Raw genomic sequence first — 26,508 nt, forward strand, 5'->3', positions numbered from 1 at the left:
CCTTACTGTGTCCTCTCATGCGTGTGCGTGTGCTTGCAGGTCTGTCGGTGGGAGGGTGAGTGTGCCTTGTGATGCATGTCGCCGACTTTGTCGTCACAGGCCACTTTTTACACACACACACACGAACATGAACACAGACATCCACAGAAATAGCTTATCCTCACATTATCACACAGCGCAGCCAGCATTCCTGACTTCTGCCAGTCAGTAACAGTGTCTTTATACTTTGGACCCCCATTACTGGAGCTCCCCAGGGACTACCACTAGGACCCTCTCCCCTCCACCTCCCCTTTTCAGTTAGGCTCCTCAGAATGGAGCACAGGGGAGGCTCTCGTCGGAAGGGTAAGTTTTTATCAACCATGACTTCAGTTGTCTTTCATTGCACAACAATAGTTTATCTAATAAACTGGGAACAATATTTGCTTATTCTGTCAGCATCTTGATTTATTTCTAACTCTTTATAAGAGCAGTTTCTGTAGCTCATATGGATCTGATAACTTTTCTTTAATTTTGGAGTCCCAATAAAAATAAAATAAATAGTGTGAATTGTTGAAAGTATACAGAATGAGAGGGCTGAGTTGTGTTTATTTTGTTTGGGACCTGGTAAAAAAAAAGCCTAAAATCCTGAGCACTGATGTTAAGAAACAAGTTTTTTAGTTGTTGCAGTTTGCTGTTGCTAATGTTTCTCATTCTTGAATGGATGTTAATGATGTGTCTTGTAAAGATTATTTCTTGGCTTGCAGTGAACTTGTGAAATCCCCCCCCCCCCCCNGACAACTGAATGATAAAGAAGTTCAAAGTACTTTGTGTGTTGCTTAATAAAAGTGCCTCCGCAAATTTATTACACCCCTCCCCACACACACACATATAACTTTCAGTTCTTAGTACAATGAGCCGTAGGCTAACATCGCCGGTGTTAGGCAGCTTACTGCGTCGTCACTGTGAAGCTTAGTGGTTATAAATAGTATGCATGGTCATTTATTACCACAGTGACCACAGACGCTGATCCCAACTATTAGCACATCCTTAATGTACCTGCTGGTACATTTGGACCAGATGCTAAGTAAAGTGCTGATTGAGTCCATCTATAGCTCTAGCTCTTAGGAAACATTTGTAAGCAGGCATGCCATCAAAAACACAAAACGGAAGCCTCCGTTTTTACTCAGAGCAGCTTCTGTAGTGTATTCTACATTAGATTCCCTTTCCTCTGAACTAATATTCATCTGTAAGAATGTTTTTGTTATATTTTCCATTGTGTTGGATGGTTTGTCTGTCTGTCTGTTAGCAAAATTACTTAAAAACTAAAAAAACGATTTGAGGAAAATTCAGGAAATGTTGGGGGACACAAAAAAACGAGTGATTAAAGTTTGGTGGTGATCCGAATCGTGATCCTACAGTTTATTTTGCGGAGGTTTGTATTTTTTGTTTTTTTATGTTGCAGATGTGGGTTACCACAATTGACATCCTGATTAAAAAATTAGAATATCAGACTACTTTACAACTTCATACATTCCTTTTTCAGGTCAATACTATAATTGTATGCAAATACAAATTGTTTTAGACAATTCAAATACCCCAAACCACCCTGAGCTCTCCAAGCAGAAGGCTGATTTATGACACAAAGATTAAATGATATACTTCTTAGGTTTGTGCCACTCTTCAAGTGTTAAAGGAAACTAATCTAATGTTAATGTTCATGTTAAGGTTCAGAAAAGAGTCAAATTTAAATATTCACAAAAATAATTTCAAATCCTTTTTTAACCGATGGAATTGAGCTGAATTGTCTCCAAGTGAGCAGATTTAAAGTTGACATTGTTCTCAGGCCCTGTTTGTGATCATCTAATGCACCTGCTGAAAGGCTGCATGGAGGACAAGCAGTCCACTCAGACACACACTTTCATCATCAAATGCACCTGCATTTCAGTAATTACACAACAGGTTCCAGCCCTCTGCTCTTCACCATTGTTTAAGTTATTATTAGACTTCATTCCTAATTTGAGTCTGGCTCAAAGCACTTTAGTTGTAAGAGTTACAGCCAGTGCGTGGTACAATTATACTGACCATTACCAATAATTTACACTTTTTAAGGCACATTTTCTTTTTTCATTTCAATGACATTAAACTAAGTAAAACAGCCTGTATTTTGGTCTTTTTTGTCACTTAGCAACTTGTAATAAAATTAGAATCATAGCATTTACACTTGGAGAGAAAGATGAAAAAGTTTTAAAAATTAAATCTCATTTATTTGATCATTTAATTGTGGCTACGCTAAAAAAGCACAAATAAATCTACCAGTAGCTGTCTGAAAGCCTGTGGTTCCCTCTTTGTTTTGTCTCTGTGTCTAACTCAGCTCCATGGGGTCAAACAGGAACAGGTCTACAGGCTTTTGACAACAAGCCTGCTTGCTTTGTTTTTATAGCCTTCACACCCTGTGGGTAGTTATCAGCTGGTGACTTAACATGTTGTTAGTGGAGCTCATTAAAAGAAAAGAAACTTATTAAAGAGAACGGGGTATTAACATGTGTGTCTCTACTTGGCTGTTATGTGAAGCGATGCCTTTGTCAAGTTTATGTTGTTTTCTTTTAGGAAAATGCAGCTCATGGTGATAAAAGCCATGTTGTTTTGTCTTCTAATATACGGACCAATGACAATTTCAGCCAGTCAAAGTTATGTGGTAGCTGAAAAAGAACTCTGCACTCTTATCATGGTCATATTAATAAAAAAACATCCTAAAGACATGTTGAACCTTATAGGAATTCAAATATCAAACATTGATTGCTTTGTTGGGTCTTATTCTGGATTGTAGTAAATTAAAAAGTTCCTCTAACGGGAAAATAACACATTAGTAATAGAAAAAAAGTCACTAAAGGGTTTTAATGTCATCCTTTGCCTGATATGTTTAGATGTTTGTATGTGTTTCAGGGTGATAAAAGTCTGTCACAGAAAGAGGTCTTTTCCATGAATATCTGTTCAAACATCAGAGTTTGACTGATAGGTTTTAACTACTTCCAGATCTCTTCAACATTCAAACCTAAAGCAGACTTTTTATACAAAAATAGAGTATTTGGGAAATAAATGTTAAAATGCAATCAGAATGCACAATATGCTCATTTCCTTATGCAAAATGATGTAGACAAATGTAAGTGACAGCATAAGTAATGTGAACAGAGGCCAACATCTGTTATCACTGCTGCTACTGTACATAAAACTAGATCATGTCCCTGAGGACTGTAACTGCTGTAGCACACAAAGCCCACTCATAGTGTTGATATTTTCTCTTTAAGACAGGCTCTATGGACATTTTAACTGCTCTGTGTGTGGATGTGTTTTCTACTTTTTAACTGAAATAAGTAGAAGTACAGAATCTGCTGCAGCAGCCGGTGTAGTAATTACGATGTTTGACATCACCAGCTGGATGATTTGCCTTGTTCGGAGCGTTGATGTGCAACTTAAGGTTATCGCCTCATGTAGTCCTTAAGAAGACTACCTGAGATGTTTTAAACTTAAATTAGCATAAAAATAATTGTATGTATGCATATGATTGTTTTGTTGGAATGATAATATCAGAATACAAATTAGAGGTAGACTGATATAAGTGTTTCTATTAATCTTTAGAAATCTGGGCAGCCAATGGCCGAAATACATCACAGATTTTTTGTTTAAATAGTTAATTTGTTTCTTTATTTATTTTGATAAACTTGTATTTTTAATTAAACAAAATATATCAATTACTAACTACTTAATTTAACCTCCTAGGACCTGGTGTCTACATAGAAATTAAGGATGCACATGCCATGCAAGAGTTTCGGTCTTTGGAGGTTAAATAACCATATATTTAACAACCCATAGAAGAACTTCTGTGCTCTTCTTTGTAAAGTACTACAGATCCTGTTTGAAGCTCAGTCAGTTTTGTAACTATGCTGTTGAACTGTAATAAAAGAGGCCAATATTATTATTATATTCCTTGTTTAGTTTGAGAATGATCACTTCCTTTGTGACTTTTAAACCTCCTTACATGTGGACATGATTTAAAAATGGAAATGTCATTTGATTTGGTAACAACACTACTGCTTAGTGTCAAAGAAGATTTATGGTGTTGTTTAAGAAAATAATTAGCTTTATTGTGTGACATCTAATTGAGCTAAGAGATAATTGTCCAGCTGAGGTTAGCTCTTCTCTATCATGTAGACATGATCTTAAATGTATCCACACTTATTGGGAAACTGTTTTCTCGTCTAACACGGTCTGTTATCCTGCTCAGACTGTTTTAAGATCTACTCAGCACAAGTGCATAATGACTTTCTCTGTGATTACCAGGCGGCTAAGCCATGCACCAAGCCTCTTATTTCCCCTGCAGCTGGATCAAGTAGTAAAAGTTACACATCTGCTGCAGCCAGGGGTTAATACAGGTACCATCTCAATAGGTTGAGAGACTCAAAATTAGAAGAACATAGGCACATTTTCAGTTGTAGTCTCTGATTTTTTCCCACCAAGTAAGCCATGCAGCTGTGTTTTAGTTTAAAACTGGCTCATTTTTATGTGCACAGCTTATAAAACTGTATTCTAGGCTTTGCACATCATATTATTGCCCAACTCCACCTACTTCATACCTGCCTCTGCTGCTTTGCACCCACCTTGGCAGCCACCCCCATGGTTATGATTTAATCTAAAGGAGTACACTTTGAAATTAAAGACAGGCAGATTTGGATTTGATCTATTAAATATTATTATTATTATTATTATTATTATTATTATTATTATTATTATTATTATTATTATTATTATTATTATTATTATTATTATTATTTTACTTTTTTATAATTACTATTTATAAATGGGGGGGTTCTTTTAAAACTTGGACATTCGGGGCTTTAGCCTTGGAAGGTTTCAATCATAAGGAGAGCTCCTGTGCAAGTGTCAAAATACAGCTTTAGCACTCTAGAATTACAGAAATCAAATAGAAATGGGTTTTCCTGCAATGATTCAGACTATTTTGAAAAGAATATGTTCACAATTCAAGTGACAAAAAACTGCCAGGAAACTGAGAACCCCTGAAAATAATCCTTAAAGCTGAACTGAAATCAAATCTAAAGAATTTTACATTTCTTGTATGTTATTTAGTCTAACACATCCACATAACATTGCTGGGACCCTATTTTTGACCTAAAAGTTAAATGAACTGGTTTTAGCGTTTTAGTCAATAATTTCCAAAGTGGGTGATTTGTGGGGCGGAGTTTATAACGAGCGCTGTGCCCCAACCAGCCACGAACGCTGCTACTGTCCAGTTGGTTACTAGTGGAAATGGAAGAAGAAGCCTTTTAGAACACGAACAAATGCCAGAAGACTTTGCAGGAGTAATGGATATACAACCATACCAGTATGAACCTGAATGGACAGTTGTATCTCTGTTATCAGATGAAAACTCTTCAGATTTGGATTCTGATGATCACCAGGACCGTCATGGCTGACAAAGCAACACACATAACAACCGAGTTGGGAATGTGGAACGATGAGAACCGATTACCCCCAGATCACTGTCATGACATCAGTACATGACACTGCAAATCAACATGAAGACAGCTGAGAGCTAACGAATGGTAACTTGTAAACAACGTGACCATGCTTTGTCGTAGCGTTTATAAACTCTCACACCGTAGTAAATTAATCAGCAGCAGTTTCAGACTGATATTTGTTTAATCACACATGGACTGTTTATATTTTTTCATCAATAACTGCTCTGCTCTGAATCCCAAACTGATCTCAGGCTGTCGGCCTGTAAGCAGCTCAGATCTTTTAATGACAGAGCTCGTTTACGCCATGTTTGAAGTACAACTTCCTGTTTCTCGTCTCCTTGTCTGTGGCAATGTCCTCCTCTCCATTTGACTTTCTTTTAAAATTAAAAAACAGTTAGAACTGCTCTTGTTTTGTTTTTATCATGAAGCCAGTCCACTCCTTTAACGAGGGTCAGAACTGTTCTTCGCTTTGAACCCAAACCCGAGTTCTGATCGTAATTCCCACATCAGAGGTTATGGATCCAAATCTCAGGAAGGCTTTTGTATTTCAGGAAGCCATAAAATGAAACTCCAGTGGTATTTTCTGTCCGGTTTGAACAAATAATTCCAACAAACTGAACTATATTGTGCCAGTATTCATCCACTCACTGATGAATGGCTGAACCTCAGCTGCTCAGAGGTCATCACTCTTCTGGGTTGGTCACAGAAAAAGCCAAAAACACCTGAGTGGGTTTTTCAATATTCAGAATTTTAAAAAAATAGTATTTTTTTATTTAAAATGTAAAATTTCTCCAAAAAACATATTTTCTGTCTATATGTTCACTGATGTTGGCTTCAAAACAGGTTTCAGTTCAGCTTTAAAGACATTTTTGAGAGAGACCCATGAAGAACCAGTTCCTAGTCTCAGTCCAATGATTAAAAATGGCCGAGCAGAGATATTATCGTGACCAAAGCACTTCTCAAACATGTGTAACATGGATGGCTTAATCTGTCTATTAAGTGATTCAAATATTATTTGTATTCCTGTGAAAGATACAGAGGACAAGGACGCTGACGCATAAAATGTATCAGTACATGGTGAGCGGTTTAGTGTTGAACAACACATTTTTTATATTTTATAACATTGAGCCACGTGTGTAGTAGTTGTAGAAAACGAAACACTTTAAGGATATCACTTTTCTACATTTTGACACTTATCAATAGTTAATTTGAAGTATTGTATAAAACAAGAAAACAGAGCAATGTTTGCTCTTCTGATAAATGAAGGAACTTTGATTTGATTGGAGCTATTTGACCAGATGGTTACACCTATTGTGTTATATGCATGGGAAGTGTGAGCACCACAGAATTAAATTGTTCTTGGACAAAATGCACTTGAAAATTCTTAAGTATAATTTAGAAGTGCAAATGTGGATATATGGTGTACAAGGAGCTTGAAAAGTTTCTGTTATGTATTGCAATTAAAAAGAGTAGCTGGTTATTGGGCAGGACCTCTGAATAGCAGTGAATGGAAGCGAAGTCATAGAATGAATTTGTTGTTTACTGGACTTGTACAATAATGAAGTTTATATGTTACCTTGGAGTATCTGTGTTAAACACCTCCTGGGTGAAAGGATTGTTGAACAGAGACTTAAGGATCAGTTTATACAGAAGTAGAGAAGTGAATTACATGAGATGTACACTTATGATCTTTATGTTGACTTAAAAAATAATTTAAGGTTAAAGTATTGTGAAGAAATTCAAAGGCTAGCTGATTTTAGGTTCCCTTGTTGTAGAAACCCAAATCTATTAGGAAAATACTGGAGATGATGTTGGGAATAAATTTCATGTGTTGTTTGAATGTAGGAAGAATAGGAAACATACTTGCCAAAGGACTGTATTAATTCCCCCTCCTTGCATAAACTGATTGTTTTGATGCAGTCTGAGAACGTGGGAGTGATTCATAGACTTGGAAACTTTTTGGAGATTGTCCCACTGTCTGCTTGACGTTGATGTTTTCAGTTTGTGCTCCATACCTCTGACTCATCAGGAGCAAACTACAATGAAATAAAACTGATATAAAACTGTGTTTGGCATTTTTCTTAGGAATTTTTGGCGTCATTGTAACAAAGATGTACAAACATGATCTTTTTGCTTTTTTACTTTCACCATCACATCAAATGGCACCTAATTACAAAATATAATGTGACTTGATAAGTGTTTCTATTTTCTCTGATTTCCATTTACCAACTCCAACCTTGCGAGTTTGTCTAATTTAGTCAGTTTTCATGTCTCTAGAATACAGCCTGGTGTATTTAAATCCAAGCACAGAGTATGTTCCAAGTGTGCAGCTCCTGCAAGCTCAGCAAAATGAGCAACGGAGCCGGAAAACACAGTTTCAAATCAAAACAGAAGACTTTCCAAGTTGAAACTAATTTGATTACCAATAGCAGAGGCTTCTTTTGTGCAGGATTAGTGTCTCAATTTCCAAGATAAATTAAAAAGCAAACAAAAACTTAGATTGCTTTGTGCTAGGCTCACATGTGCATCCCTCCCTGCAGTGAGAAGGATTTGGCTGTAATCCTGAGGCACTGTCCTGATAAATAAAAAGAGAAAGTAACCGTAAGAAAAATAAACCTCTTTGCTTCAGTCAATCAGTAAAACTAATCCCTGTGGGCGAAAAGTCTTAAACAGTAAAACCAAAAGTCTTGTGATGTATTCTGCTTTAACTGAAGGGGTGAGAAGTGATGGCTGCACATGCAAAAAGATTTATTTATGTTAACTGAGTGGACTGCTTTTCTTCATTAATATTAGGTTGTACCTAGTTCTGTAAGTTATTGCACCTAAAAGTAGGTTTGTTTGAGTTGGTGATCAGTAAGGCCTGACTTCTTCCAAATATCTGTGGGATAGTTTAACTTTGAGCAAAAATACTATGGTTTCATACGCTGCCTGGCCAAAACAAAAGTCTTCACCTGGATTTAACTAAGCAAATGGCTACGAGCCTCCTATTGGATAATCACTGCATGGGCAATTATGTTATTTAACCCCAACTGGTGCAATGAGTTGCTTCTCGTTTCTTAAACAACCATGTGAGAAGACATCCTGTGGTGAAAAATGAACACTTGAGACATTGCAGAAGCATATCGAAATAATGCCACAGCGAATGTGTGCTGTAATCAAAGCTAAAGGTGGTCCAACAAAAATATTAAAGTGTGTAACCCTTTTTTTTTAGTGGCGACTTTTTTAGGGGCCAGGCAGTGTAGTTTTACAATATTAAAAATGTTAAAATACATAACATGATTTAACTGCTTTTGTTTAAAAACAAAATGCAGCTTCTAAAGTCCCTTAAGAGTAACTTCTCTTTTCAAGGGAGACCTGGTCAAGATGGCACCCCAGTACATAGTTACAAACTTAAAATTGTAATTAGTATCTAAATACATACACAAAACAAAATAGTTCAGAACAAACATAAAACAAGCACAAAGATCAGCGTAAGTTCAAGTAGACTTTCCTAAAGAGGCAAAAGCATTAAGTTTTAGTTTGTAATAATGACTATTTTATAGGTGTGACAGTATAATAATACTAAATATATCTATTTATAGTAATTTAAATTTATTGCACAGATATAAATAAGGACACTGAGAGAACTGAACATGTTGACTGCCTAAAATCAGTGTCAGTTTTCTCCAGCTGCCAGGCAGATTTCAAACCGGTATGTAATCAGCAGTTTTAATATAGCCTTTTTATTTTTGATTTAAAATTAACATCAAGGTTGGAGTTTTGATTTAGTTACAAGTACTGAAAATAAAATTTTAATTTAGTATATTGTAGTGTCAGCTTGGACACCAGAGTCAACCAACTGTTTAAGTTGTATGATATTCATTTATAGTTTATTTTTCTAAAATACTTGAACCCATATTGCTTCTTTTTCTCTTCTGCTCTTTGTAAAGTAACACTGAGAGCCTGACAAGCCATTTTTTATAATAATTAGCTGATTATTAACTTCCACAGTCTGCTGTACAGGATTCTAACATGCTAACTTTTGCAGCTTGTTTCAGAACAGTGCTACCTTGTAAAGTGAAGTTGGTGTCAGTCCTCTGGTAGACAGTCCATGTCTGACTGTTATCCACAGGATAAATGGACAACCAACACACTTTGTCTGTTTGAACACACATAGCATCAGTTGCACACAACTGAATCCAGACCAACAGGGCGGTGAGGGAAGGCACTGCTCGCTGCTCCATGGGATTTCAGTGGGGAAACTAAATAAAACACAAATTCCTGCTTGTCTCTGATATCCCATTATAAAGCCTTTAAACCTTAGGCACAGTATGATGGAAAAATGTGGTAGTTTAGACACCATAACTTTAACACCATGATATATACCTTGAAAGTGGTTATCGACTCTTAGTTGTAAGTTTGTAGCAGCTACAGAGCACTTTCAGGAGGAACACTTCTCTTGCTGCCTGGCTGTGTACACCACCACTGAAAATATTTGTTTACAACAGATGAGATCATCCAGGTCAGCTGCTCATGGAGAAAGTAAAAGAAACTTTGTTTTGCACCATTAGTAGGTCATACATCCTGATGTCTGTAAACACGTCAGGATTTCTGTTCTTTTTTCTTCAGGACTTGTTATAAGGAATAAATTTTAATCATGTAGTCTTTTTTTCTGTAATGTATACAATTTTAAAATGACTTGGGCTGTTAATGAGAGAGAACAGCTTTGGGATTACCCACCACTAAAAGGCAGGCGATAATGTTTTTCTCTGTGAGTCTGTATGCGTGTGTTCATTTAGCTGTTGTGTTAGCAAAATATTTCATGAAACATTCATGGTTTTTAATTAAACAGTCAAGAATTAATCATTGGATTCACATCTACAGCTGGTTAACTTTTGGAGTCAAACCAATTTAAGATGGCTGCTACAGCCAACTGCATTAGAAAACACAAAAAGAATCTATAATTCAATCATTCTTAAAAAGAGATTGAGATATTGAGATTTGTTATGGTAGTGGTAGGAATAAAAGGCTCTCTGCTCCAGACTGTATTGTAACGTTCTGTTATGACACCCAGTACCAGACAGGTTTTGCTTCTAACACTGGGTTATTTAGGTCGAATATAACAGGACAGCTCTCGCAGAATACCAGCAACACTCCAGTCCTCTGCTGGTTTTGAAGCTAACATATATTAAAAGGAAGTCGTACAAGTTGCTTGTTTTCAGAATCTCTCATTAATAGATATATTTATTAAAACGCCTGGTCTTTCTTGTCTATTTTTGTCAATAACTGTGTCAAAAAATGCCCTATGTGTAAATAATTTACATCCTTTTTCTAGAAGTAGAACTTTCAAAATCTGTCAAGTATTTACCATTCTTATGTAATTAAATACCTAAAACTGTGTGTTATAAGAAGAAAAGGACAATAACAAAATTAAGTTTTCTTCAACTTTCTTTTTATAAATTCTCAAAAAGTGCAGATTGAACATTTCTGAGATGGTAACAAGGAATTAGGGTAATCTGAAATACACATGCGCTGCGGTGTCACCGGTGATCCCCGTGATTTTAAAAGGGTCAAAAAAGATTTTAAAAATTACTAAGGGCTCTTTGTCATTTTCTGTGACCACTCGGAAGTGTTACGTATCCAGTCCCAATCACAGGAACGTAACAAGGCAGGAAATAGTAAATACAGATAGTGTGGTGGTGAAATGGTTCATGTGTTGTATTTAATTGTGTAAACTGACCCAAACTAGAACAGCTGAGTCATTCTTCAGCTTCTCAAAGGTCAACACAGTAGAGTAGCGCTCGTGGTCGATGAATTGTGTGCATGGGAGGTTCAGTGCATGCGTAGAGCATCAAACACACTTGTGGTGGACTTTTGGTGTAAACTTGTCGCTCCTGTGTTTTTCTCAGTGCCAGTCTTCAAACCATACAACACAGCTGCTCTCACCGCTGCACAAATGAATCACAGTAACAAGAAAAACTATACTCAAATTCTTTCATAAGCCTGATTAAAACTCCTCAATATTTTTTATCAATTTTTCTTTCTTTAAGCTTTTGCTAATTTTCACAAATGCAAAACATTACATCATAAAGCAATTAATGGTTGTTGTTTTTTCTACAAGACCACAGTTTTAGATAAACAGTCAGGTCCTACAAAAGAACTCTGACAACTTTTAAATGTATTTTTATATTAATCCTTAATTTATGCAGACATATGTATGGCATATAACTGCTTGTTAATCATAGTAATTAAACTATGAAATGTTGTCAACCTGCATGTAAATCAGCTGAATATGTCACCTGTTTATTAGCTGATTTATTAATGGAAAATCTCAGCTCATGTGACTGAGCAGTAAAATGAAGGCAGACATACCTCTGTAGGAAATCATTGTTTCCCTGAAGTAGCTTCCTCCTAACTTTGTTTTTAAACACCTTACAGATATTACAAACAGCTACCTTTGAGTCTTCGTTATAATTAGTTGTTTACATGTATACAGTAGTTTTGTTGGAGTAAATTTAATCTTCAAAACTACAACACAACAAATTAGGTTTTTAAACAATTCATTTCTTACTAGATCAGCTCAATATTTTGCTATGGTCACCTGGTATCAAGTCTTTACTCCATTTTCTTTTTTCAGGTGATGGTATCCCAAAGGAAAACAGTCCTTTCATCAACAACACAGACCATGACAAAGGCAACACCTATGATGGCACCAACATGGCACTTTTTGAGGTAGATGTTAGTTCTACAGCTCGTATTACCTGCATTACAACCCCACAGGCACAACCTGAACATTTATTTTGAATTAGCTCATTTATCCAAATGGTTTTGACTGATATCATAAATGAATAGTTTTGTTCAGTGCTCTGTTATTTTAATCAGAAAACACAAAGTTCAGATCATTTGCTGAGTTGAAAAAGTGTAGTACGCTAGAGATGTTAAACATTTTATTTTATTTCCTGCAGGAGGAGATGGACAGCAATCCCATGGTGTCATCACTTCTCAATAAACTGGTGAACTACACCAACCTCTCCCAGGGAGCCCACGAGCATGAAGAAGCTGATGAAGATGAGGGGCCAAAGAAGAAAGCTGTTAAGGTAAAGGCCAGGTTTTATATAGTCTGTGCTGGTGCTTTAAATAATAGTTTACATGTGTTGCATAAAGTGCATGTTAACAGTTGATATTATATATCTTTAAACCATGCATTGCTGCTGTTTTGTTTATGTTACAGCTCTTTGTGCTTTCTTACCCTAATGGTACAAAAAGAGTCTGTTTAGTCAAAAATTTAAAATATTCTGATTAAAAAGACTATTTAGAATAAATAAGAGCTGGCAAAAAGTAATCATTGGATGTGCAGTACATCTTTACCTGATAAACGTTTGGAGTCAGCCGGATTCACGACTGCTGCCACAGCCAACTGACTTTCAAAAACACAAAAATAGTTTTAACTCAGTCAGTCCTACACATATTGACTAAACGTTGGTGTGGTAGTAGCTGAGAGTTAGTCACATTGCATACTCTGAGCATGATTGATCGAAATGGCTATAACTCTATCTTTCCTTAGCAAAAGATGTTCTTATTCTGAAACTCAGGCATAAAAGGCGGTGGGCAGTGTGCAGTCCTCCAAGGAATGCTGGCCTGTAAGGGTTAATAAGGTTTGGATGCTTTTCTAACCACAGCTCAGGGCCCATGTCAGTTGCCCCATCCTGTCCCCTGCATAGAAAGCAGCTTTGGCCACCTCCCACTGGTTTGCAGAAATGTCTTGATCTGAGTGGATGAAGCTGACTCTACTGTTGCTTCTCTTTGTGTGGAATAAGAGAGGTAGTGCTGGAGATCAGTCACTTATATGAGAGCTGTTTGATCATTTCAGGTAAACTTTTGTTTCTTTGCTTGTGCCTTTTTCCGTCATATCACCAAGTTGTGGGACTTTTGTAAGGAGAGCTGATGTTTTTTATTTCTTATTAGAAGCTACAGAGTGAAATATGTTACTGGTATTTTTGTCACTGACATGTAAGTGTTATTTCTATTCTACCAAAACATACAGCTTTACAAGCACAGTTGTACTATTTTGTGTTTCTAACTCTGTCTGTTACCAAACTGTGGAATCGGATGAAGTTTTGGAGTCATGGCTGCCACAGCTAAAAAAGATTAGCCAGTACAAAAATGGCAATAACTGTCAGTAACACTTTTTTTTACAGATATTGAGCCAACATTTAATGTAGCAGTAGCTGTTTGTCAATCACAACACACATTCTGAGCTTGACATTTCATATTATTGCATGAGATTGCACGTTGTTTTTTAAGGTTTGACCAAAATGGCTACAACTCCAGTATTTCTTTACATAAGATGATCTTAATCTAAAACTGTAGGAATGTAGTATGCATTCCTTTAAATAATGCAAAGCTATTAATTTAAAAACTGCAAGCTCATTTATCTAACACTATCTGAAAATGAACAGCAAAGAATACTACATTTATACAATTATTTGTTGCAGTTTGATGCACTAGTGTACTTTTTATTGCACATTTTTCACCAGTCTGAATGTACAAAAACAGTGCAATACAGTGTGTTTATTTCTTTTACATTTAACAGTTTGATTATCTTGTTTTTGACCTTTTTCAGGCCTATCTGGATTTGTTTACTTTATTTCCAGTGGTTTCTAAATGCCCTTCCTGTCCTGTACAACACAAGCACACTACATCTTTTCCCTTTCATATAACTCCCACCACCTTCCCCTCTCCGCAGAGCCCTCAGATGGGGACCTTCATGGGTGTCTACCTCCCTTGCCTCCAGAATATTCTGGGGGTCATCCTGTTTCTGCGCCTTACATGGATTGTTGGCACTGCCGGCATCTTGGAGTCCCTGGTTATTGTGGGCTTATGCTGTTCATGTGTAAGTACTTCATCATTAGGACTGCCACATCTGTTCTGAGTCTTCTTTTCTTAATACTTTATTTTGGATTTTGTTTCGTAATAACATCAGAAGTATTAACTGACAGGACAAGATTGATTCACAATAATGCACAATTCAAACAATGAGACGTACTTAAAGTAAAATACATTTACAATAATATAACACAACAACCAAATAATAATAAGGACTGGATGGGGGTGGGTAAGGTGTGGGACGAGGGTAACCAATAAGGATGAAATAGAAATGTATATGAGTCAGAAATAGGTTGAGAGACAGACGGTAACAGATTGGCCCATAAGTACTATCGAGTCCAGCTCGATTACGGGATGATCAGTCAATCCAATGTGCATATACCTTAAAAATGGCTGCCAAATTTTATAAAACGTCTTACTTCTATTCTGCATCCAGTAGGTTATTTTTTCTAGAGTCACACAGCCATTGATCTCGCACATCCACATTTTAACTGGAAAGGGGGCGTCTGATTTCCATTTTGTTGTAATACATTTCTTAGCAATTGCCAAAAGGACTTCTGTAAGTTTTTTATCATAATTTGTCTTTAAATTGGAGTTCCTAAAGTTCCCCAATAAACAAATCTGAGGGGCCGTTGGTATCGTGATGCCATGAATGTCTGATAATGTTTCGCAGACTCCCTCCCAGAAGCCCTGCAGTTTGAAGCAATGCCAGGTGGCATGGAGGAACGTTCCTTCATTCCGCATCTAAAACAAAGAGGGGATATATTGGAGTTATATTTATGTAATTTCTGTGGGGTAACATATAACTGATGTAAAAAATTGAACTGAACCAGTCTAAATTGGGAATTTAGAGTAGCGGTGAGACCTTCTCTGCACAAATTATTCCATAATTGCCTCTCAACAGATATTCCCAAATCTTTTTCCCATTTGATTCTGGAACTATCCATCCCAGTTCTAGTTAAAGTTGACATGAGTGCTGTATACACCTTTGAAATGATTTTACATAATGGTTGACTGGCATGACACATTTCCTCAACGGGAGGCATGGATGGTAACTTCCAACTTCCTTTCTGATTAGTTCCTATGAAGTCGCAAAGTTGGAGATAGCCAAGGAAATCTTTATTTGACAATTTAAACTTCTCTTTTAACTGCTGTAGTGACATAAATGCTTCCTTTTCGTTCAGTGCTCCAATCGGCAAAATCGTTCAAAATGGATCCAGATTCAAATCTAATTATGTCAATTCATTCCAAATACAATACAATTACAGTCAGTATATTATGAAATACCATTTAGTAAAACGTTGTCCATCGAAAGAAGCCAGCAGATGACGTTAAATCTTCAGCTCTTCACAATCTCCCATCCTGAGCAGCCTGTTGGTGACAGTGGAAAGGAAAAACTCCTTTAATAAAAGGAGAAATCAAGCAGAACCAGGCTCAGGATTAGTGGACATCTGCCTTGATTGGCTGGGGTTTGAGAGGACAGGAAAGAGACACAGACACACAAGGTCCAGGTGTAGAGCAAACCCCAGGGTAATAACAGCAGTAATTGCATGTGTAAACTTGGAGAGCACAGAGAGTAAAAACAGCAGCAGAGTGAGGAAATGTGGTCAGTATGTCTTCAGCTTGTTATAGCATAACTAAAAGATAAGGTTGATTGGGTTTTCTGAGTTAACTACAGCATTTAGTAGACAGGGTGTCAGCCTCACAGACAGAAACTGGAAGAGATAACGAAAAACTCTGCCTCCTGTTCTACGTTTAGAAACTCTAGTGGCCTGAGAGCAACGTGCTCTGTTAGGAAAATATAGAAGAATAAGATTCTTCATATAAGATGGAGCTTGGTTTTTGGGGACTTTGCATGCTGGAAGTAAGATTTTAAATTCTAATTTGAATTTACCAGGGAGCCAATGGAGATAAAATTAGATAAGTGTCATTTGTGCAGAAATGTCCAGGATTTTTTCAGTGTATGCACTTGTCATGAACACAGAGATGGGAGTGTGAATTCCCATTTCCCATACATCCAGTCCTTGTGATTCTAATTGTCCCCAGCTTGACATCTAATCTGTCCATCTGCAGAATGTCAGAAACATAGTGACATGCACCCCCACACAATGACTATATTTGTCTCTCCCACAGCTGACAATGGATTATTCCAGATTAATCATGGAAAGTACAGACCTGAAACACTGAGTATAATCTCGATGACACACTTAACTTGCATTGAAATTCTCTATTGGGAAACATGACAAGTTTGTCTCACAGCAACCAAGAGTGCCATTGAAACTCCCTAACTTAAATGTAATTATTCTTTCAGATTAAGCTAAAACCTCCCAGTGTAACCTTTTGAACTGTGACTGTGATGCTGTACATTTTTATCAGATATTACTACAAAATGGGAACTCCATTCTCTTAATGTGTGCGTTTGCAGGGTTAACGCTCTCTTACATCCTTTGTTACGTAAGAGCCAAGCTTAGTCGTACAGATTAATGTTCACTTTCATTGCTAAGACCACAGCTGACTTCACTCTGATGGCTCTTCATCATTAACCTGCCTATACATCATATGTTGGGAATACATTATATGGAGTGATTGTCCTCCAGACCTTCTTAAACCCAGCAGCATGATTTTAGTTAACAACAGTTCTTCTTACAGGTGGAAAACAACATCCTTGTGAGGTCCACTCTTGTTAGTTGGAAGGCTTGAAGATCAGATTATTACCACATTTCTAACATGTCCTTTATGAGTGAGTGATTCACAAGGAATTATAAGGATTTTTGGGGGGACAGAGTTCTGTCATTTGTTTATGGTAAAGTCCAAGCTGCCGTATAGCTGCTTAGGATTTCAGCGGAAACTGTGAGCTGATTAGTTTTAGTCCAACATGTCTGTCTCTTTAAACCGGACGTCCAGTAAAGAGCACAAGGTTTATCTTTGTCCTTGTTCTTTGTTTCTTCCTCCTCCTCCTCTTTCCCTTGACTCCTGTTTCCTCTTTATGGTTCCTATTCTGCTTTCTTTCTCTTTTATGTTTTGGTAGATTTTTTTTTTTTTTTCTTTTTGCCTTTGTTTGTGTTTTAATCTTTTCTTTCTTTGTCCTGACCTTCCCCTCATCCGGAATGAACTCTTAGGTAACAGGCTGATGTACATATCACCAACCACAATGAGTGTTTTCACAGAAAAGCTTGTATCCATAACCAATCCAAAAGATTTAGAGCATAATCTCTGAAGAACAATTTAAAAGAATAACCAGATAAACCAGCCAAGGATTTCACTGAAACAGAAGTTTTCAGTGGACATGAAGGTTTTTGCTAATCCTTGCTGATTAAACATGTATTTGACCATACTTAGTGGCTATAGGAGGCATTTTTATTAATACCAACCATGAAGGTGTTCCTTTTTAAAGATCTGTCCTTCTCATTTCTCCACAGACTATGCTGACAGCCATATCCATGAGTGCAATTGCTACTAATGGTGTTGTACCAGGTAGGGTGCTTTCAGTCAGATGTTCCTTATTCATCTATCTGACACTTTTTATTAGACAGTACTTTTTCATGTCTAATTTAAATAAAAATATCCCCACTGTTTTTGCTGTCCAGCTGGAGGCTCGTACTATATGATATCCAGATCTTTGGGTCCAGAGTTTGGTGGAGCAGTGGGTCTCTGTTTCTACCTTGGGACAACATTTGCTGGTTCTATGTACATCCTGGGTACTATTGAGATTCTACTGGTGAGGAAAACCTGTTTGCACTTGTATAACTTCTTTTTTTCTACCCTAGTTTCTGTTTACATTTAGTTTAGTAGAGTTACATCCAACAGTGCTGTGAACCTTTGTGGATTAAATTAGGGATGGCCACTGGTTCTGATTCATGCTAATTTTGTTTTACTCCTGCAGGTCTAAGAAATGTAGAACAAGTGTCAGCACTTAACATGTGCTAATCTCAGCTGTCCCTTTAGGATTTAGGACCATTTCCTGCTCCATGTTTCTGCTTAAAATATTAATATTATGACTTGTGGTGAATTAAAGTTTATTTGAAATGAAAAACCTTCTAATGTATCAGAGGCTTTGAGTACAGAGACTAGTCCTAGTAGATGGACATTTTTATGTTCCTTAATTTTCACAGTCTAATGGATCAACCCGTGACCACCTGGGACCGTATTTTTCACTCTATAATACTTTCAAAGTAAACTAATAGCAGAAAGAGACTCCGGGATGCTCTGAGCTGTTTATTTTTCTTCCCAGGTTTCAGGTAGGTAAGCCTCTGTTCCATCCAATGACCTGTGGTTTGTAAACTAATTCACCACAAGTCTTCGTTCCAACCAAACATTTTTAAACAGCAACCATCCTAAATCATAAAGCAGTTGCTAAAATTGGCATTTGTTAAGATGAAAAATTGTATTTACTTTATTTGTATTGTCAATGATGCAAATAATATCTGGATAATTACAAATAAATTCAAAGAGTATTTTTGCTTGAGTTGCATGTAAGCTAACCAGAATTGAAGTGGCTAGTGTTCTGCTTTATTTGTCATAGTGAATGTAATGTTTTATTGTTTCTTACCTCCTGCCTATTTAGACCTACATTGTGCCAAAAGCAGCCATCTTTGTGGCAGAACGAAAGGAGGATGAAGTTGATGCCCTGCTGAACAACATGCGCATCTATGGCACATGCTGCCTGATTCTCATGGCAATAGTTGTATTTGTTGGAGTCAAATATGTGAACAAACTAGCACTCGTCTTCCTGGCTTGTGTGATTCTTTCCATTCTTGCCATTTACGCTGGAGTCATCAAGACCATCTTTGAGCCACCGTATTTTCCGTGAGTCCAGTTGCTTTCTTTGTGCTGCAGTATTTTGAAGTACTTATAAAGGTTTGCCATTTAAACGTCTGTCTTTGTGCACGCAGCGTTTGCATGTTGGGGAATCGCACTCTGCAGAACCACAATTTTGACAAGTGTCTGAAGACGGAGGTTATAGATAACCAGACAGTCACGACCAAGATGTGGAAGCTGTTCTGTGATGGCCCTGAGCTCAATGCCACCTGTGACGAGTATTTCATCAACAATAATGCAACTCTGATTCAGGGCATCCCCGGGCTGACAAGTGGAGTCATTTCAGGTAGGAGCCACATGTTTTCGCTGTGAACCTTGTTGTGTGTAATGTCTGGATGTATCTCTCGAAGCCTTTACCCAGAATAATGTGTTTTTTTGGTGATTAATCAGTGTAATCAGCTGACTCGTCCATGAATTGTTTTGTCTCTAACCCACAGTTCTCATACAGACATGGAGGCCTGAATATGTTATAAATATTGTTACTCTAGACTGCCTGATTTGTAGTCAAAAAAGATGTAGCATAGTGTTAATTAAAAACTGCTTTCTTTTGCATCTCCACAGATGAATGCTGTCTGTCTGACAAGCAAACTATCAGCTACTAATATTCTGATGAATTAGACTGAGCCAACTCAAACCTCAGCAGGCGCTTATAAAATGTTAAATTAATATTCATTTTTAGTTTGTAACTAAGATGAGTCAAACACTCTTATTGTTGGAAGTGTCAATGTGTTTTAAGTCAAATAATGGGGGAGCAGCGGCTCCATTTATTAGGTCTATACATTCAGATATTATCTCAGTCCTCTGAAAAGATACAGTGTCCTCACTTTCACAATAACTAAGAATTTGCTTGTTTTGGTAAAATGGAAAATAAACTGCTTGAATGTGCTACTTTTAAAAACAACTGGTTGCTTGTTACGTATTTCTCAGCTGTCCTAACAGAAAAGTTTTGCCCACATTATGGATTTAAAAAGAACAGAACAGTTCCATCTGCTGGCAGTAGTTGTAATCCCCACAAACTGCTTTCATGTAGAAGTAGACTAACACTGGCCAACAAGTTGCTCTGCAGAAATGAGGGCTAGTGTTGGCTCTGTCCATTAAATGTATACATTCTGCACCATGTGTGTGTGAGTGTGTGTGTGTGTGTGTGTGTGTGTGTGGGGGGTTCTTCAGGTTCTGCTCTTTTTCTACCATCCCCAATATTTGTCTGATCAACTGGGTTTGTAGGAACAAACACTTGTACTGCAAAGATTTGTAACAAATCTGTTTTAGCAAATCCTTGTAAAATAAATACAGAACATTTCTTTTGTTGCTTTATGTTATACTAAGGACATACAAATAAACATTTACCTGAATCACTTTTAAAGAGAAATGAAGCATTTTTTCTGTAAGGGGACCAACATATTTATCTACAGCTGTAAGTTTTACTGACAGGTTTTTACAATAGCAATTAATCTCAGAAAATGATCCAGTTATTTGTTTCAAGAGTAATAAAATCTTAGTTCATTTGATCTATGGATGTAAATGTTTGTATTTTCTGTTACAGATTGGTTCAGTAGCCTTGTGTTAGACAAAAAGAGTTCCTTAGTTATTTATGAGGACCTACCAGTAGTTGTGTGAGGCCCAAAGCAGCTGTCTACCACTGCCTAATGATTAGCCTGCCTCTGCTTTTGTATACTGTAGTAAGTGTTTTCATTGCTTTCATTCTTTACTTTTTTGTAGAAAACATGTGGTCAGAGTACGGCTCTCTTGGGATGTTAGTAGAAAACAAGAAGCTGTCCTCTTCTGGGGAAACGGACCCTTCCCAGGACATGTACCGACCCTATGTCGTCAATGATATCGCCACCTTCTTCACTCTGCTGGTTGGCATCTACTTTCCCTCTGTCACTGGTGGGACTACAGTTAACACAGACACAACGACTCACACATTATTTGAATACAGTTTGGTTTCATTTAATGTGTTCTGTTAATTCTTTTCTTTTTTGATGCCTTTCAGGTATTATGGCTGGTTCAAACCGGTCAGGTGACTTGAGAGATGCACAGAAGTCCATCCCTATTGGGACCATTCTGGCTATTGCTACTACTACTTTCATCTGTATCCATACATAAAAGAAAACACTTTGAAGATCCTTTATCATGTTACAGCACTGTTTACACTGTTTTACTGCTAATCTTCCCTAGGTTATACATAATTGTACATTAAACAAAAGTTAAACTATGCAAGCCACATATAGACCACCCATGATCACATCTAACATTCATTTCATGTCTGAAGTGTTTCCTGACCAGCCCTTCCCAGATATCTCCAGTGTGGTTCTGTTTGGTGCCTGTATTGAGGGAGTCCTCCTTCGAGACAAGTGAGAGTTTCACACAGAAACTTATTCTGCATAGTTCTAAAATTATTACTGAGCCTGGAAAACCTGGAAAAGTAGGGAATTTGACTTTTAGTATTTCCCAGGTGTGGATGAGTACGGAACAAAAAGTTTTAAGTCTCTAAAACCTGTGTATTCAGATTCATTTACATCTAATGCATTTTAAAGAGAATAAATAATAACTTTAATTACTCAAACAGGGTATTTTCACATTGAATTTGTAAGATTTGTATAAAAATATTTTATATGTTCAAACAGTGCATACATTATGTTTTCACACACACACACAGATAACCATTTGGGTGAGCAGTGAAGATAGTGTCTTTGTCAAGGACACTTCATCACACTGCAGATGCTGGGGATTGGACCCCCGACCCTCTGATCAAAGAATAACCTCCCAACCACTGGGCCAGCCTGCTCCCATTGAATGATTTAGTTGTTCTTGTTTTTTCCAGCAGCACTTCAGTTCCGATGAAGTCTTGTCATTCAGAGTTGTAGTTCTTGGATTCTTCCTATAAAGTTTGAAGACTGTAATACAGTTTTTGTCCATAAGCTTTACAGAGATTGAACATAGTTTGTCTCACATTGCTTTGTTATGACTTCCAGTTGTTGAATCGTTGTTTTTGTGCCGCAGGTTTGGGGATTCTGTGAAAGGGAACCTTGTTATAGGCACACTGTCCTGGCCCTCCCCCTGGGTCATTGTGATTGGCTCATTCTTCTCCTGCTGCGGGGCAGGTCTGCAGAGTTTGACCGGCGCCCCTCGCCTGCTGCAGGCCATTGCACGAGATGGCATTGTCCCTTTTTTACAGGTTAGATGCAAATACAAATCTGATGGAAGCCGTCTTTATTCTAATGTATGACAGTGTTGGTGCTTTACTGTATGTACCTGCTTAAAGGTGTTTGGTCATGGGAAAGCAAATGGAGAACCTACTTGGGCTTTGCTGCTGACTGCTGGGATCTGTGAGATTGGCATCCTCATCGCCTCCTTGGACTCTGTAGCTCCAATTCTTTCCATGTCAGTATTTGTTTGCATGGTATTTATACTGGCTCTTTTTATATGAAAGCAGCTCATCAGTAATCAGCTGTGATCCCTTGAGTATTAAAAGTTATAAAGATGGGTGAGTTGTTGCCAACCTTCCTCCCCCTACAGGTTTTTTCTCATGTGCTACTTGTTTGTGAACTTGGCCTGCGCAGTCCAGACCCTGCTGAGAACACCCAACTGGAGACCCCGCTTCAAATACTACCACTGGTAGGTGTTAAAGCATCATAGCAGGTGTGCTGTTGTTTGTTGTGTTTCAAGATGTAAGCCTTTTCCATTTCATGTAGATATTTCCCTGAATGTAGAGAAAAGTGGTTGTATAAATGCATAATCATGTTCAGAATGTGAATGTGAGTTTTTGTTTTGTTTTTTAAAAAGATCTCTTTCTTCAATAGGGCCCTGTCCTTCCTGGGAATGAGCTTGTGTCTTGCCATTATGTTCATTTCCTCCTGGTATTATGCTATTGTTGCCATGGTGATTGCGGGCTGCATCTACAAATATATCGAGTACAGAGGGTAGGACTTGTCTTGCTTTCAAAATTCTGTAGAAGAAAAGTGAGCATAGGAATTCATAAAATGTGTATGTAAGCTGGCAGAATTGTTTTTACAATCCCACAAGAACCACCAAAAGTTGACTAAACAGTAGAAATTGTCCAGCATTGTTTTAAAAGAACATTTCTGTTGACCTCAATAGGGCAGAGAAAGAGTGGGGTGATGGCATCCGTGGTCTCTCTCTTAACGCAGCCCGCTACGCTCTCATTCGCCTCGAGGAAGCTCCACCTCACACAAAGAACTGGAGGTATACAATTTCATCATTTACAGGTGTATTTAGATCTTTACTTAGTTTTTAATGAAGCACCTTTAGCCGCAGTTCTACTTTGTTTTATTAGTTTTGATGCAAAAACCTTTGCACACCATGCAGTGTTTTTGTTACAAACCCTACTAAGCTTACTCCGGTTGGATGGGGACAACTGGTGAAGCCATTTTCCAGTCTCTCCTCGAAGATGTTAGCTTGGGCCTCTGTGGAATATTCACAGTTGTCCCTAAGCCCTCTGGGTCAGTGTCATATTGGACGGTGAACCTTTGGTCCAGTCTGAGGTCCTGAGCCCTGTGGAACAGTTTTTACTCCAGTATCTTTGTAATTTGACCAGTCTCCTAGTCTCTGCTGCTGAACAGTATTCCTACAGCATGATGCTGCCACCACCATGCTGGCAGGGTGATTAGCAGCACCTGGTTTTCTCCATACCATAACATTTAGAAATAAGTCATTTCAGTCTTAGTTTCATCAGAACAGAGACTGATTCCTGAGCTAAATGTCAATTGTTGCTGCAAAATATCTGAATATTAATGTAAATGTGATATATCAGGTTTGTTTACTGTCTTACTTCATCATTATGGGATACTATAATGTGATGATACTATAATGATATGATATAATTTAAGTGTTGTTAAATGGAAGTAATTTCAGTGATTGTAGCATCAAGTTACAACATTTTTATTTGTTTTTTTTGCTCGCACTAATACATTTCTTACCTTCCTAGATCTAATAAAGAAGTCAAATAAAAGCATCTCTTGTTATTTTCAACCACAGAGCAAATAAATCTTTGTCCCTTTTTTGTATCCAGGCCTCAGTTGTTGGTGCTTCTGAACCTGGATTCGGATCAAGCAGTCAAACACCCTCGTCTGCTGTCCTTCACCACCCAGCTGAAGGCCGGGAAAGGCCTGACGATTGTGGGGAATGTTTTAGAGGGAACCTACCTCACAAAGGACGCAGAGGCCAAGAAGGCTGAGCAGGTATACTGAATGTGTCAGACACAGGTGGGCAAAGGTCAGGGCACTCATTCAGACTCTAAATGAATGAGCTGGTGTGGACAAACCTTCTCCTGGAACTGTATATGTTCATAAAATTAGATTTTTACCTCATATGGATCATTGTTGGCATTTCATAATCTACATGTTTATTTTCTCAGTGATCAAGAAGCTCAGAATGTTTGTCATGTATATTAGCAATCAGGAAGTTTACAGGTATATTTACCCACCTACTGGCTAAATTAGCTAACTGATGTGGTTTGTTTCCTCAAACCAAAATATATATATATATTCAGAAAGAAATTACATTTTATAAATATACATGCCTGTTTGTCACTGTCCAGTAGCTTTATGCGAGGTTTGCCTTAGGTTTTGTTTGTTGTTGTTGTTCGTTTGTGGTTAGTTTCATGCACAGTTGGTATGTGCTTTACTGAATAAAAACTCCTTTGTTTTGCTTCTGTTCTTTTTCATATTTTGTCATTTAGAACATCAAGTCTGTCATGTCAGCCGAGCGTACCAAGGGGTTCTGTCATGTTGTGGTGTCTTCAAACCTGAGAGATGGCGTATCTCACCTCATTCAGTCTGCAGGGTTGGGAGGGATGAAGCACAACACCGTCCTGATGAGCTGGCCTGGAACATGGAGGCAGTCCAATGACCCGCAGTCATGGAGAAACTTCATAGGTACAGAATGGTCCATGTGTGCATGGATGAATATATATTGTGTGCTGTTGCCAGTTTATATGGTAAGACTAAAATGTAGTTTAGATTCTTGTTAAAGTGTTCTGAGTTTATCTGGAACTGTTAACATTATGTCAACCCAACTAATCATCTCTGAAATATATTTAATAACAGGGTTCCTGCAGAGTCTTAAAAAGTGTGGAATCTGAGGAGAGAAGAACATTTTTGTTTCCAAAATATTCTGCAGTGCATTTTCTAAAACATGAAAATCTAGAATAAACAAACAAAAATCACACCAATTGTATATCTAAGGTAGATATAATTCAATTCAGTTTATTTATATAGCTCCAAGTCACAACAAACGTCTCAGGGCACTGTACAGAGACATGCACATACATTATAAAAAGCCAATTAGTAAAAGTTATCTGTCTGAATCGTCACTGTGTCTCAGTCTCCCATCCTGAGCAGCACATTGACAGCAGTGGAAAGGAAAAACTCCCTTTTACCAGGAAGAAACCTCCAGCAGAACCAGAACCAGAACCAGGCTCAGGAGGAGCAGCCATCTGCTTCGACCGGCTGGGGTCGAAGTAGATGGCTGCTAATAACTTACCTTACAAAAACAAACAAACCTTTACATTGTAAATGCAATGCCAGGGCTTTTCTCTGACAGATTTATGTTGCTAACTATCTATTTCTGGGATATTTTTATGATTTTGGTCTGAACCTGGGCACTGGTTGTACGTGCACACGAGCACACCCTCCCTGCTCTTCATGTGTGAAGGGGGCATAGATAGTTTTATTTTTTCTTCTACAGTTGGCAGAAAGTAAAACAACATGAGTGCACACCTCAGAATGAGAGAGGTGATAGGCTGAGACTAACATGTTTCATCTAATCCCTGCACTCTTCCAAGTTGTTCCTACCATGAAGGTTCAGTACAAATACATCACTCCAAATAAAAAATCAGTTTATAATCTTGTCTATAAATCAAATTGCATTCCAGTAATAAAGATGAAGAAAGCACATTTATTTCTTTATTTATTGTTTATTTGAGTGGGGACAAGTTTTAAACAAATACTGAACACTGTAACATTTATAGCTGTAGCTAGTTTGCAATGCAGGTCCCCAGATGGGCCTGTAACAACTTCCTTATTAAGTTAATAGTGAACCCGTCTTTACATTTCAGTTCTGCCCCTCTATACTCTGATCTTTGGATACAACCCCAAGTTACTTCTAGTAGGAGCATTTTGCATGCATGTCTGGATTATTGACAGCACATATACAGAATGCAACTTTTCAGTCATAAGGAAAACAGTTTTATCAAAATAGAATTATTTTGTATTGAAGACTTTAACCCTGGTATTAAGTTACATAGATCAATGTAGAAACATTTGCTGTAAATTTACACTATTTGATGTCA

General features: G+C 37.6%; 1 protein-coding gene across 6 annotated transcripts in view; it reads left to right on the forward strand.

The window, feature by feature from the left end:
• The window catches only part of slc12a7b (solute carrier family 12 member 7b), a 66,592-nt gene that overhangs the window by 31,188 nt on the left and 8,896 nt on the right, over positions 1-26,508 (forward strand). For 5 of the 6 annotated variants that reach the window (XM_017433941.3, XM_017433942.3, XM_017433944.3 and 2 more), the window contains exons 2-18: positions 12,130-12,224; positions 12,458-12,589; positions 14,239-14,385; positions 17,798-17,852; positions 17,966-18,096; positions 18,943-19,184; positions 19,271-19,482; positions 20,916-21,083; positions 21,190-21,288; positions 21,493-21,550; positions 22,200-22,374; positions 22,462-22,580; positions 22,716-22,814; positions 23,000-23,119; positions 23,298-23,402; positions 24,229-24,397; positions 24,898-25,093. In XM_017433941.3, coding sequence (XP_017289430.1) covers positions 12,130-12,224; positions 12,458-12,589; positions 14,239-14,385; positions 17,798-17,852; positions 17,966-18,096; positions 18,943-19,184; positions 19,271-19,482; positions 20,916-21,083; positions 21,190-21,288; positions 21,493-21,550; positions 22,200-22,374; positions 22,462-22,580; positions 22,716-22,814; positions 23,000-23,119; positions 23,298-23,402; positions 24,229-24,397; positions 24,898-25,093 — 2,322 coding nt within the window. Of the gene's footprint in view, positions 1-156; positions 343-12,129; positions 12,225-12,457; positions 12,590-14,238; positions 14,386-17,797; positions 17,853-17,965; positions 18,097-18,942; positions 19,185-19,270; positions 19,483-20,915; positions 21,084-21,189; positions 21,289-21,492; positions 21,551-22,199; positions 22,375-22,461; positions 22,581-22,715; positions 22,815-22,999; positions 23,120-23,297; positions 23,403-24,228; positions 24,398-24,897; positions 25,094-26,508 lie in introns of those variants that run through there. The other variant, XM_017433946.2, reaches the window with a different exon arrangement.

This window comes from Kryptolebias marmoratus, linkage group LG21, assembly GCF_001649575.2.
Source record: "Kryptolebias marmoratus isolate JLee-2015 linkage group LG21, ASM164957v2, whole genome shotgun sequence".
NCBI lineage: Eukaryota > Metazoa > Chordata > Actinopteri > Cyprinodontiformes > Rivulidae > Kryptolebias > Kryptolebias marmoratus.